The sequence below is a fragment of the Gracilinanus agilis genome, chromosome 6, assembly GCF_016433145.1.
Source record: "Gracilinanus agilis isolate LMUSP501 chromosome 6, AgileGrace, whole genome shotgun sequence".
Taxonomy (NCBI): Eukaryota; Metazoa; Chordata; class Mammalia; order Didelphimorphia; family Didelphidae; genus Gracilinanus; species Gracilinanus agilis.
In genome coordinates, this window is record NC_058135.1 from 96976199 (window position 1) to 96990922 (window position 14724).

General features: G+C 38.4%; 1 protein-coding gene across 1 annotated transcript in view; it reads left to right on the forward strand.

Annotated features, from left to right (window-relative positions):
* AADAT (aminoadipate aminotransferase) overlaps positions 1–14724 on the forward strand; it is a 63820-nt gene that overhangs the window by 37020 nt on the left and 12076 nt on the right. The window contains exons 8-11 of the mRNA XM_044682289.1: positions 4177–4259; positions 6561–6657; positions 10835–10896; positions 12411–12475. Of these exons, the coding sequence (XP_044538224.1) occupies positions 4177–4259; positions 6561–6657; positions 10835–10896; positions 12411–12475 (307 nt within the window). The remainder of the gene's footprint in view (positions 1–4176; positions 4260–6560; positions 6658–10834; positions 10897–12410; positions 12476–14724) is intronic.

A 14724-nucleotide genomic window follows, 5' to 3' on the forward strand; every position in this document is an offset into this window, starting at 1 on the left:
TCTTCCATAGCTTGTGAGGAGTTTTCCTTATTTGGGGAGGGTCTGGATGGTTGTTTGTTCTCCTCCTCTGTTTGCTCGGTTGTCTGGATTTTCTCTGTGTAGAAGCTGTCGAGTGTTAAAGACTTCTTTTTTTTGTTATTATTCTTCCTCTTCTGAATTTCCTGTAACTGATTAGCCATCATTAGCCCAGCAGCTTCTCAGGTTTATCCTCGCTCTCTGTGTCTGTCTGAGATCTATTGACTCCTGAGGTCTGAGTTCTAGTTTTTTCCAAGGTCAAGCCCCCTGGTGGGCCCTCTTGCTTGATCCTCTGCTGGAGGTTTCTTTACAAGTCTCAGGGCGCTGCTTCCACAGTCGTATACCCGTCTGCACTGGTTCCCCACTTAGGCTTTAGTTCCTGGCTGTGTTTGCCTCCACCCAAGCCTCTGCTCAGCGGGCGCGCGCCCCGCGTCCACTCTCTGCTCCCGCGCGCTCAGATTTCGCGTGCGTTCTTGACTTAATGGGGTCCTAAGTCTTGCTGCTCTCAGGAACAGGTCCCGGAGCTGCCGATGACTCGATGGGTGCCCCAAACTTGCTCTATTTCTTTTTAGCTGGGTTCGGAGCTATAGGTGAGTGTGGAGGGGGTGGGGGTGGGGCAGTTGCTCAGCTCGCGATTGAGTGAGTGAGAGCCCTTTTTAGCCTGGAGATGTCTCGATTCCACGTACCTTCCACGCTGTGCCCTGTTGTGGGGTTCCTCCGTTCGTCTGGACTTGTTTTTATGTCCCCTTGAGGAGTTTTGTGTGTTTTGGTCAGGAGAGGTTAAGAGCTGCTTCTTACTCTGCAGCCATCTTAACCCGGAAGTCTAGAAGCTGGTATTTTGAAAAAACAGATAAAATAGACAAAGTACTGGTAAATCTAATAAAAAGAGGAAAGAAGAAAACTAAATTGACAGTATCAAAGATTAAAAGGGAGACCTCACCTCTAATGAAGAGGAAATTAAGGCAATCATTAAAAACTATTTTGCCCAATTATATGGCAATAAATATAGCAATCAAGGTGAAATGGATGAATATTTACAAAACTGTAAATTGCCTAGAATAATAGCAGAAGAAATAGAATACTTAGGGGCAGCTGGGTAGCTCAGTGGAGTGAGAGTCAGGCCTAGAGACAGGAGGTCCTAGGTTCAAACTCGGCCTCAGACACTTCCCAGCTGTGTGACCCTGGGCAAGTCACTTGACCCCCATTCCCCACCCTTACCACTCTCCCACCTATGAGACAATACACCGAAGTACAAGGGTTAAAAAAAAAAAAAGAAATAGAATACTTAAATAATCCCATATCTGAAAAAGAAATTGAACAAGCCATCAAAGAATTACCTAAGAAAAAATCACCAGGGCCTGATGGATTCACAAGTGAATTCTATCAAACATTCAAAGAACAACTGATCCCAATATGATACAAATCATCTGATATAATAAGAAAAGAAGGAATTCTACAAAGTTCCTTTTATTACACAAATATGGTACTGATTCCAAAGCCAGGTAGATCAAAAACAGAGAAAGAAAACTACAGACCAATCTCCCCAATGAACATAGATGCAAAAATCTTAAATAGAATACTAGCAAAAAGAATCCAGCAAGTGATCAAGAGGGTTATCCACCATGATCAGGTGGGATTTATACCAGGAATGCAAGGATGGTTCAACATTAGGAAAACCATCCACATAACTGACCATATCAATAAGCTAACAGAAAAATCACATGATTATCTCAATAGATGCTGAAAAAGCCTTTGACAAAATACAACACCCATTCCTATTGAAAACACTAAAAAGTATAGGAATAGAAGGACCTTTCCTAAAAATAATAAACAGTATATATCTAAAACCATCAACAAGCATCATATGCAATGGGGATAAATTAGAAGCCTTTCCAATAAGATCAGGAGTGAAACAAGGATGCCCATTATCACCTCTATTATTTAACATTGTACTAGAAACACTAGCAGTAGCAATTAGAGAAGAAAAAAAATTGAAGGTATTAAAATAGGCAATGGGGAGAATAAGCTATCACTCTTTGAAGATGATATGATGGTCTGCTTAAAAAAACCTAGAGAATCAACTAAAAAGCTAATTGAAATAATCAACAACTTTAGCAAAGTTGCAGGATACAAAATAAATGCACATAAATCATCAGCATTTCTATATGTTCCCAACACATCACATCAGCAAGAGGTAGAAAGAGAAACACCATTTAAAATCACACTAGACAATATAAAATAATTAGGAGTCTATCTACCAAAACAGACACAGGAATTATATGAACACAACTACAAAACACTTTCCAAACAATTAAAACTAGATCTAAACAATTGGAAAAACATTGATTGCTCATGGGTAGGACGAGCTAACATAATAAAAATGACCATTCTACCCAAATTAATTTACTTTTTTAGTGCCATGCCTATCAAACTACCAAAAAACTTTTTTACTGAATTAGAAAAAACTATAACAAAGTTCTTTTGGAAGAACAAAAGATCAAGAATATCAAGGGAAATAATGAAAAAAAACGTGAAGGAGAGTGGCCTAACAGTACCAGATATTAAACTATACTGTAAAGCAGCAGTCATCAAAACAATATGGTACTGTCTAAGAGACAGAAGGGAGGATCAGTGGAATAGACTTGGGGTAAGTGGTGTCAGCAAGACAGTCTATGATAAACCCAAAGATCCCAGCTTTTGGGACAAGAACTCAATATTTGGCAAAAACTGCTGGGAGAATTGGAAAATAGTATGGGAGAGATTAGGTTTAGATCAACATCTCACACCCTACACCAAGATAAATTCAGAATGGGTGAATGACTTGAATATAAAGAAAGAAACTATAAGTAAATTAAGTGAACCAAAATAGTATACTTGTCAGATCTCTGGGAAAGGAAAGATTTTTAAACCAAGCAAGAGTTAGAAAAAAATTACAAAATGTAAAATAAATAATTTTGATTATATTGAATTAAAAAGGTTTTATACAAACAAAAACAATGCAACCAAAATCAGAAGGGAAACAACAAACTGGGAAAAAAATCTTTATAACAAAAAACTGACAGAGGTCTAATTGCTCAAATATACAAGGAGCTAAATCAATTGTATAAAAAAAAAAATCAAGCCATTCCCCAATTGATAAATGGGCAAGGGACATGAATAGGCAATTTTCAGATAAAGAAATCAAAACTATCAATAAGCACATGAGAAAGTGTTCTAAATCTCTAATAATTAGAGAAATGCAAATCAAAACAACTCTGAGGTATCACCTCACACCTATCAGATGGGCTAAAATGACAGCAGGGGAGAGTAATGAATGTTGGAGGGGATGTGGCAAAATTGGGACAGTAATGCATTGCTGGTGGAGTTGTGAACTGATCCAACCATTCTGGCTGGCAATTTGGAACTATGCCAAAAAAGCTCTAAAAGACTGCCTGTTCTTTGATCTAGCCATACCATTGCTGGGTTTGTACTCCAAAGAGATCATAGATGAAAAGACTTGTACAAAAATATTTATAGCCACGCTTTTTGTGGTAGCAAAAAACTGGAAAAGGAGGGTATGCCCTTCAGTTGGGGAATGGCTGAACAAATTGTGGCATATGCTGGTGATGGAATACTACTGTGCTCAAAGGAATAATAAATTGGAGGAATTCCATGTGAACTGGAAAGACCTCCAGGAATTGATGCAGAGTAAAAGGAGCAGAACCAGAAGAACATAGTACACAGAGACCAATACACTGTGGTAAAATAGAATGTAATGGACTTCTGTACTAGCAGCAGTGCAATGACCCAGGACAATTCTGAGGGACTTATGGAAAAGAACACTGCCCACATTCAGAGGAAGAACTGCAGGATTGGAAACACAGAAGAAAAACAACTGCTTGAACACATGGGTTGAGGCAGACATGATTGGGGATGTAGACTCAAAACTACCACACCAATGCAACTATCAATAATATGGAAATAGGTCTTGATGGATGACACATATTAAAACCAGTGAAAATGTGTGTCAGCTATGGAGGGGGGTGCTTTGCTGGGGTGAAGGGGAAAGTAAGAACATGAATCATGTAAACATGGAAAATTTTTCTAAAAAATAAAATTAAAAAGAAGGTAGTTGTCTAGGGTCTAGTACGATCCATAATCACTTTTGGTTTTGTTTTTCAGCCTTGGGCACCAACATTTCTTTCTATGGACACTGATGGTCGTGTCATAAGAACAGATTCTTTCTCAAAAATTCTCTCTTCAGGGTAAGATCATTTTTCAGATAATATGCATGTTGGAATTCCTTTTGTTGGTCATTTCTTTGCCAATTCCTGCTAGGGGACTCTTTCACCCTGATATTTCCTCAGACACTTTATGTCCCATTTCCTCAACCTGCTCAGTTCCCAAGACTTACTTAAGCCTGCTTCACCTCAGTTACACAGGGACCATCACATTTGATTTTCCCATCACCCACAAGTATCCTATTTCCTTTTTCAAGAGATCTGGAAATCCCGTGTGTGGTCATAACCTCTTCTCACTCCCTCTTTCCCTCTGCCTCACCACTCCATATCTATTCTTTAACTCACCTCCAGGCCTGCCTCATAGTACTTCCCAGGCCATCACTCCCACCCTAGAAGTACTTTTCTCTGAACTCATTAGTTAACTAGTTCAATTCTATATTATCTTGTGCTCTCAAACCCCTGTTACCTTACCAGATCCTGTTACTAGTCACACTATGATGACTTCTCATTCTATATTATTCCCACCATCTCTCTCCTCTGTTCCTACTCACTGGTAGCTGAATAGAGTTTGAAGAAATCCCAAAACTGCATCCTCTACAAATTCACATTATCTAATCTCAACTGGGATCTTACTATAACAAAACAATCCTTTTACTTCCTCCTAATTGATTATCTGACAAAAGTCATTGCACATATTCTCTTCTCTCTTCAAATCCTTTTCCCCAGTCTTTCAGTTGAAAACTTCATCTCATCCCTCACAGCAAAATCTGAAGCCATTCACTGTGAATTCTCTCATACCTTTCTTTTTTGTTTTTTATATACTTTGTAACCACCACCAACAAAAACATTTAAGTAAATAAATGCATAAAAATTACGTGTAAAACAACAAAATCTACATTGTTTACAATTTATTTAAAAAGATGTAAATTATATATATGTGCTAATATGAACATCCTCTACTTTTAAGTTCCCACCAGATCTGTTTTACTTGGATACTTTTTTCTCTTGATTGCGTGGCTTTTTTTTTTAATGTAATCATAGTATTTATTTTTCTTATTCTCTTTTCTTTTCATCTCTTCATGTGTTTTCCTTATATTTTTTATATTTCCAATATTTGTCATTTCTAATAACATGATATAATCCATTACATTCAAATATCACAATCCATTTCTCATTTCAGCCATTTCTCCCAATCATTGCATTTGTGTCATTTCCAGTTATTTTGCCATTATAAACAAAGCTTCCATGAATATTTTCATACATTCATACATTCACAGCTCTCAGTAATGCCCTTAGGGCCTCACCCTAGCAAATGGTCAATGAGGAAATACACTCACCAGAGCTAGGAGGCACAGGGAATAGAGCCCAGGACCTGGGATCAGGAGCATCAGCCTCAGACACTTATTATTTGTGTGACATTGGGTAAGTCACTTAACTTGTGTTTCCCCAACTGTAAAATGAGGATAATAGCACCTACTTCCTAGAATTGAGGTAAGACTCCTGTGAGATAATATTTATAAAGTGTTTAGGATAATGTCTGACACATAGTGGGTACTATATAAATGCTCCCTATTACTATATTATTTTCTCTATATTTCTAATATTTGTCATTTCTAATAATATAATACCATCCATTACATTCAGATTGTTATTGTTGTTGTCACCAGCAAAACTGATGAGCCAGTCTTAATGTGGTCTAAGCCTGTGGCTACAGCCATGTATTCTTGCCTCCTTGAAGCTAGACACTTGCTGAGGCACTGATTTTTTAGTCACCCTGAAATAATAAAAGGGACCTATAAAACCTAGATTGGTTTCTCTTTTTTAGAAAAGTCAACCATGAAAATGTTATTATTTTAGTTTGCACATTTTATAACCCACTTGTCTTAATAAAATGCCCTGAGAAATGCCGACTTTTCTGTCTAATTATTAATATCTACCTTTTCTTCCTTAATGAGCCTCCCTTTTTCAAAGACTCTTAATTGTTTTCAAATCATTGAGTAAAACTGATAAAACTCAGGCTATGGAATATTTTAACTCCTAGATTTTTCAGTTTCATATATATTTGATGTAGTTCTTCCAGAAATATGGGTCACAGTTTAACCATTCATTAAAAATTTATTCTTACGTTTAAATTCATTCTTTAAGTGAGAAATAAAATAATATGATTAGAATGCTATACACTTCTAGAATCCACACCCTTGAAGACACTATGTGGCCCCTGAGCTGAAATGGGCCTTCTAAATGAATTGAGTAACTAGTTAAATTTAAGAGCAATAAATTATATTTTTGGCATTTGTGTAATGATATTTGTTCTCTTTTCCACAGGTTGAGAATAGGTTTTATAACTGGTCCCAAACCTCTGATTGATAAAGTAGTTTTGCACATGCAAGTTTCAACAATGCACACTAGCACTTTTATACAGGTAAGGTACCGGTGACGAAATGGAATCTCTTTTATGTGATGTGTGGAAAATAATATTTTTTTTCAAATGGAGCAGAGTGGTAGGGACAGGAAGGAGGCGTTCTAGGAAGGACCCTTCCACACATTAGAACATTTGGATTCTGGCACCTTCCCTACCTCCTATAAGCCATGTGCTCTTGGGGAAAGGAGGGTAACATGAGGTAGAAGAGACATGAAAACTGGGTTGAAATCCCACCTCTGGCATTTACTAGTTTGCCCACATGTGACCAAGGGAAAGTCATTTAATAGCCTTGAACCTCAGTTTTCTCATTTGTAAAATGAAGGTAATGACATGGAAAGTACCTGTTTCACAGAGTTCTTGTGAAGCTCAAAAGAAATAATCTTTGTAAAGCTTATTTGAAAATTTTTACAAATGCTACATATGTGTCAATCACTTAATCATGGTAACTCTCTTTCCTTATCTTTAAAAAGAAGGGGTTGGACTAACTGATCCCTGTGGTCCTATTGCAGCCCCAACCATTATTGTAAAATGGTCTTTTCTCTAGGACCAGTTAATTAATTGTAAGATCTTAATTAAGATATAGGATCTAAAGGAGAAAAGAACCAGAGAACAGACAATTTTGAATTAAACCTGAAGCAATGTACCTTCAGATTCTGTCTGTCTCTGAATCTTAACTAGTTCTAGAATTGTAATCTTTTCCCTATTTATTTAATCACAAACACTAATGCTCATACTTTCCTCTTTAGAATACCATATTAGGTGTGCATGTGTGCATGTGTGTTTACATATAAATTAAATAAGGGAAATTAAGCTTAATTTTTATTTTGAGGGCTTTTCTGAGTTTCATGACATCTTTGGAAATAACTGTAGCTATTTCAAGGTCAACAAAGCAAAACACAACCTTTAGAGAGAAAAACAATCCTGAAGAATGTAGATTGAAGAGACAAGAGGATTGTCAATCTACAGCTGAAAAGGACCTTAGAGGTTATCTAGTTCAACTTTCATTTTATAGATAAGGAAACTGAGGTACATAGTGTTTATGACACATAGATTGTGACCCAGTTTTCAGATCTGTGTCCTCTAACACCATACTAGAAAAGGTTATTTACATATTTCTCTTCATTCCAAAGTAATATTATGGAAGTTTTCCATTTTTGTAACATTTAGGTATCCCCTACATATTTTCCCCTCATTTTTACAAAATATACCCATCTGCTTAAATAACATCTAGCCCTTCCAATTTAGGACATCATTTTCAAAGCTACACTACTTGCGAAAACTGATAAAATTATCATTTAATGTCTATTATATGTTAATATTGTTCTAGGAGGTAGATACTATATATGAAACAAAGCAACAGTAACAGTAGTAACAGCTGATATGTAGCATTTTAGAGTCTGCAAAGAGTTTGAATTCGCTCACCATAACCCCCTGTATTGCAAGTGACATTTATCCCATTCTGTGGATTAGGAAACGGAGTCTCAGAATAACAAGGTAATTCTGTTGAAGAGCCAATAAATATGTGGTTGGAAATACAAATATTATCCTCCTCATTTTACAGATGAGCCTGAGGCATAGAGATTGTGATTTGCCTAAGGTCAACACATCCTTGAAGGAATGGTTTAATAACCAAGGGATTTTTTTTTAAGAGTATAAAGGTAGGAAAAAGAAAAGAAAGAAAATGGGTAACATTTGTTGACATTTAGCAGACTCTTGCGCTCTTCCGTTCTATATCCTCTTTGTATGATTTCCCTCAAATAGAGGTGTTCAGAGCTGCTTTTCAGACTCTCCCTCTTCCTATCTAAGGATAAGGTGAGCCACTCTCTGCAGGCTCAAGTGTGATGATCACTGAAGGCCATAGTGCAAGGCCAGGTTGAGACAGGGAAGCCAGGGCAGGTTAGGAAGCCTTCTCCAGACTCTCTTAATCCCAGGGCCTTCCCTCTGTCAATGATTTCCTACTTATTCTGTGTATAGTTTGCTTTGTATAGATGTATATATGTATACATATGTGTTTGCTTGCTATTTCTCCCATTAAATTGTAAGCTTCTTGAGGGCAGGGGCTGTCTTTTGCCTCTTTTGGTACCCCTCAGAATAATAAATACTTAATAAATGTTTCTTGATTGATTGATGTATATATGAACTGTAGCCCTTGAGGCATAGCTTTCCATCAATTTATTAATAGTTGCTAAATAGATATTTGTTGAATTAAATTTGAGGAATCTGACCAGCCCACACATCTCGGCTAGATTATTCATTATTGTCAATTTCTGATATTCTCCGGGGAAATTACTTTGAAAATCAGTAATTTTTCCTTATCCTTATGAGCTTAACTGAGCAATCTCACTTCTCTCCCCATGACCCATACAACAGTGAAAAATGACTCCATGGTTCTTACTCAAGGAAAGAGTCCAAGAGACCATTCCCGAGGAATAGGAATATGTCTGTTGACAAAAGTTTAGGAATTTCATTTCTGGCCACCATGATTTAAGAAGGACAGTAATAGGCTGGAGAAGAGCCACAGGAGGACAACCAGGATAGTGATAGGTCTTGAATCCATGTCATGTGGGGAATGTTTGAAGGAACTGAGCATGTTTCACCTGAAGAAAACACAAGACTTGAGGGGAGAGGAGACACAAAAGATTTGTTCAGATCTGGTCCCAGAAAGTAATACCAGGAACAATGGGTGGACATGACAAAGAGACCTATTTAGGCTTCACACCAAGAAATATTTCCTGACAACTAGAGCCATCCAAAAATAGAAGAGGTGGTAGGCACCCTCTCCTTGGATATCCTCAAAACAAGGATGAATGACCACTTGTCAAATACATTATAATGAGAGTTCTTTTCATGTATATGAGTTGGAGGAGATAACTGCGAAGTTCTCCTTAAACATCACATACCTACCATATTTTTGGTTGCTCCAAGAAAATCAGAGAAAAGAAGAAAAGAAATTAAAGTTCTAGAACAGAGTCATAATTAGAAACAACTGAATAGGAAGACAAAAAAGACAGAAATTCCCTCCTATGATTTGTATTTTGTTTTGCTCTTTTCTAATGCATTTAACATTATTTGGATTTATACTTAATTGTGTGTCACATCCTACTACTAATGAGCTCTGTGAAGGCATTCTATGACAAGTTTGCATTTTCCTTAGCACCTAGTCCTGTGTGGGAGACATGCACTAGATTTATTGAATTGAAATGGGAAGCTGTGGGACTCTTCCTAGCCATGGAGTGGCCCTCTCTACCTCAAAGGCTCTCCAAGCCCCTTCCCTTCCAAATCTATTTTGCACAAGTGAGGCAATATCTCATTATCTTATTTGGCTTTTATTTATTTTTAATTCAGGCTTTTTTCAGTTAACACCTCCTAATTCCCAGTGATAAAAAGAAAAACAAATGCCCCATAACAAATATGCATAGCCAATCAAAGGAGTCCCACATTGGCCCTTTCCAAAAAAATAGCTTTTTCCTCTGAGCCCGGAGTTTTAGTGATTTCTTCTCAAGTGTTACTTTCCTGTTTTAGCATAGATAGTGGTTTAATTAGCTTATATGTTTTTGTTCTGAGGGAGAGAGAAAGGAAGAAGGAAATGAGTTTGCAAACATCGACATATTTCAGTTCCTTAGCCTCATCTCAAAAAAGGTTCTAACTTCCAGGCTATAGCAAACACTTGATCTGGAGTCTGAGGCCATGAGTCTTCCATATTGGCTCTGCTCCTTACTGTCTGTGTGACCTCGGGCAAGCGTCCTATCCTCTCTGGGCTTTGGTTTCTTGGTGTACCAGATGAGGAGATCAGAATCAGTAACTTCTCAGGGATCCTGTGGTGTTTCTAAGTATAGATGATATAGCTGTGAATTTCCCTTTCCAAGACAAAATAAATACATTAACAAGAACAAAGCTACTTCCTTTGCTTTGATTCAGTGTTAAACTCCAGGCTTGGACAGCTCTGGCGGGCTCCATTCAGGGCAGTGTGGATCTGAGAGCGTTCAGAACCAGAGCTCACTAAAGACGATGCGCAGCCACCCTCTACTTTTACATTGAACCAGTATGAAACAAATGTCAGCATCCTTTAGCAGTGGGGAATAGGCAAATTTTAGTCAGTCAATACACATTTATTAAGCAACTGCTGTGTGCCTTAGGCAATGAACTGTGACCCTGACAATCATTTTTTCTCTTTTAGCTGCTGATAGCCCAGCTGCTGCAACAGTGGGGAGAAGAGGGCTTCCTGAAGCACGTAGACAGGTACAGAAACCTTTGTGGAGAGGTTCGTAGGGGCTTAGCCCTTGTAACGAGACCGACCCTTCCACCTGTGGGATGGTTTTAATGGGTGTTGGACAGATGCTCCTATTGTGGGTGTTGGGGTGAAAAGCGCCTCAGATTTTTATGTCATTCAGCACCTCTCTATGGAAGTTATTACTGTTGTCCTTCCTTTGTGTGTGTATGTGTTTTGTATATTCCTTTTGTATGTATACAGGGCAGCCAAAATAATGCAGACCTTAGTAATGAAGTAGAAGTTCATTTCCATGACATTTCCTATCACTTGATCTTATTAAGATGCTACTGGCAGGGGCAGCTGGGTGGCTCCAGGGATTGATAGCTAGGCCTGGAGATGGGAGGTCTTAGGTTCAAATTTGACTTAACACTTCTTGGCTGTATGATCCTGGGAAAGTCACTCAATCCCCATTGCCCAGCCTTTTCTGCTCCTCTGCTTTGAAACCAATACACAGTATTGATTCTAAGATGGAAGATAAAGGTTAAAATTTTTTTTAAGATACTACTAAAACACTGCCACACTTTTGGGGGGAGTGGGTCGTTGCATGTTTTTTTTATCTAGACTTGTAAATTTTTCAGTGTGAAGAATTCCTGGTATGGAAATACTTTCCTCTGATGCATATTAGCACCTCCTCTGTAACTCATAGTCTTAGAAACTTTCCTGGGGCACCAAAAGCTTAAATAACTTGCCTCGAGTCACACAGCAAGTGTATGTCAGAAGGTAGACTTGATTCAAGTCTTCCTGACTTCCTCAATCTACTACACCGTACTGCTTGTCATAGTAAGATCATAAAAGCTTTTAAAAAGTGTCAGTTTTATATATGTGTATATTATATAGATAATGCATGTATATAATAATTTTTATAACATATATGTATGTGTACATATATGTTCTAGAAACAGCATTGAAGGCAGTTTTTCTCATACTTAACTGAAAACTCATGCAGAGAATAATGGATTCTCACCCTTGGGAATGCAATAGATACAGCTTTAATAACTTAAAATGTCATTAAGAATTTGGGAGCATGCTCTTTTTTGGTTGTGAGTGCTACATGCACAGAAATTTAGACAAAAGCAACCTGGAGATAGTGGGCTAAGGAGGCATACTGTCTGAATAAGCAAGGCAATTATGCAAATCAAATGAATTACTTTGTTTGCATAGACCCAGTTTCTAAGTCACCCATGTCACTAGTGATGGGCCTGAAAATATAATCTAGTTTCCCTCATTCCCATATGAGTGATTGATTCTGCTGCTCCAACTGTGACCTTATTTTTAGGGTCTGCATTTTTACATTTCCCTTCATTGTTTTGGGGCCATTCCATAGACAAATAGATCTATTATCTTCTTTTACGAAGCACTGTATGCTTTGGTAAAACCTGAAACCCAGAGCAATTTCTCATCAATTGTACTCTAGAGGCCTGTTAGCCTCTGTAACCTTTTCCAAGAATGTTCTGACTTTTTCTTATTGGCTTTTGGCTTCTAGGGTGATAGCCTTCTATAAGGAGCAGCGGGATGCCATGTTGACAGCTGCAGACAAGTGGCTCAAAGGTCAGTGGATTGCACATCATATCCTTATAAATAAATAATAGCTACCCTCCTTGGGCTGAGTGCAACTCCCCATTGTTCATAACTGTAGGCTGAAACAAAAAGGTCAGGAAGAATCTACTACAAAATTCCTTTTCCTCAGAATTATCTGAAAATTAATAAAGAACAAATATCCAGCACAATCCTATGCATTCATACCTTGTTTTTCATTAACTAAGATTTTCTAGCTTTGTTTAAAGAAAATTTATTATCTTTATTATCATTTGTCAGTCTAAAGAGACACCTGGGTATTTACTAAAATTTAAATAAAACTACAGGTTGGCCTTTTTAAAAATTACATTCAATGACTATTGCTAGAATACAAGGGTTCCTTTTTAATTACTTTACATAGAAGATGGCGTTAGAAAAAAGAACAATTGACTCTGGTACTTCTCAGAAGACATACAGTGAGGTGCTCAAGACTAAAAAGCAATCCCATTGTACTCTGCCCCCCAGTGAGACTTCATATAGAATACTGGGTTTGGATCTGTGCATCACATTATAGAAAAGGTCTTGCTAACCTGTAGGGCAACAAGAATTATAGAGCAATCCAGAAGAAGGTAGCCAGGATGGTTAAATAGCCTTAAAAGCAAGAAATATAGGTATCAGCCAAAGGAACTAGGAATGTTTAGCCTGGAGAAGAGATGGTGTGGTGGGGACATGGTGGTAAACTTGAGTATTTAAAGAGCTATTGTGAGAAAGGGACCAGATTCATAATAGGTGACCCCAGAGAGCAGCAGATCTCAGAAAATGGGTAGAATCTGTAGAGAAATTTAGTCTTAATGTAAAGTAACACCAATTAAAGGTAATCAGAAGGAGAATGGACTGCTTCCTAAGGCGGTGTACCTTCAGGAAGTCTTAGCAAGGACTGGAGGACCGTTTGTTAATTATTTTTCACAGATACAGCATGGACCAGGGGGCCACTGAGGCTCCTTCTGTCCGGGAGAGTCTACAATTTTCTTAGGTTAAAAAGTAAATAGGAGAGCAAGAGAACTTCCAGGTTAAGATGGCGGCAGAGTAAGAAGCAGCTCTTAACCTCTCCTGACCAAAACACACAAAACTCCTCAAGGGGACATAAAAACAAGTCCAGACGAACGGAGGAACCCCACAACAGGGCACAGCGTGGAAGGTACGTGGAATCGAGACATTTCCAGGCTATAAAGGGGTCTCACTTAATCACGGGCTGAGCAACCGCCCCACCCCCACCCCCTCCACACTCATCTATAGCTCCGAACCCAGCTAAAAAGAAATAGAGCAAGTTTGGGGCACCCATCGAGTCATCAGCAGCTCCGGGACCTGTTCCTGAGAGCAGCAAAACTTAGGACCCCATTAAGTCAAAAAACGCACGCGAAATCTGAGCGCGGGAGCAGAGAGTGGACGCTGGGCGCAGGCGTGGGTGGAGGCAGACACAGCCAGGAACTAAAGCTCTGAAAACCTGAGTGGGGAACCAGTGCAGACGGGTATACGACTGTGGAAGCAGCGCCCTGAGACTTGTAAAGGAACCTCCTGCAGAGGATCAAGCAAGGGGGTCCACCAGGGGGCTTGACCTTGGAAAAAACCAGAACTCAGACCACAGGAACCAATAGACCAGGAACAGACACTGAGCGCGAGGATAAATCTGAGAAGCTGCTGGGCTAATGATGGCTACTCAGTCACAGGAAGTTCAGAAGAGAAAGAATAATAATAACAAGAAAAAGAAGTCTTTAACACTCGACAGCTTTTACACAGAGAAAATCCAGACAACCGAGCAAACAGAGGAGGAGAACAAACAAGCATCCAGACCCTCCTCAAATAAGGAAAACTCCTCACAAGCTATGGAAGAGTTCAAAACTGAGATTTTGAGGAAAATGGAAGAGATCTGGCAAGAAAATAACAGTTTAAAAGGTAGAATCTTGCAACTGGAAAGTGAGGCTCAGAAACCAAATGAACTGATAAGCAAATTGAACACCAGAAATGACCAGATTGAAAAGGAATACCAGAAAATTATGGTCGAATACCAGAAGATTATGGCCGAAAACCAGAAGATTAAGGCCAAAAATCAATCCCTAAAGGCTAGAATTGAGCAACTGGAAGCTAATGATCTCTCAAGACAACAAGAACAAATAAAACAAAGTCAAAAGACTGAAAAAATAGAAGGAAACATGAAATATCTCAATGAGAGAGTGACAGACCAAGAAAACCGGTCTAGAAGAGACAATTTGAGAATAATTGGT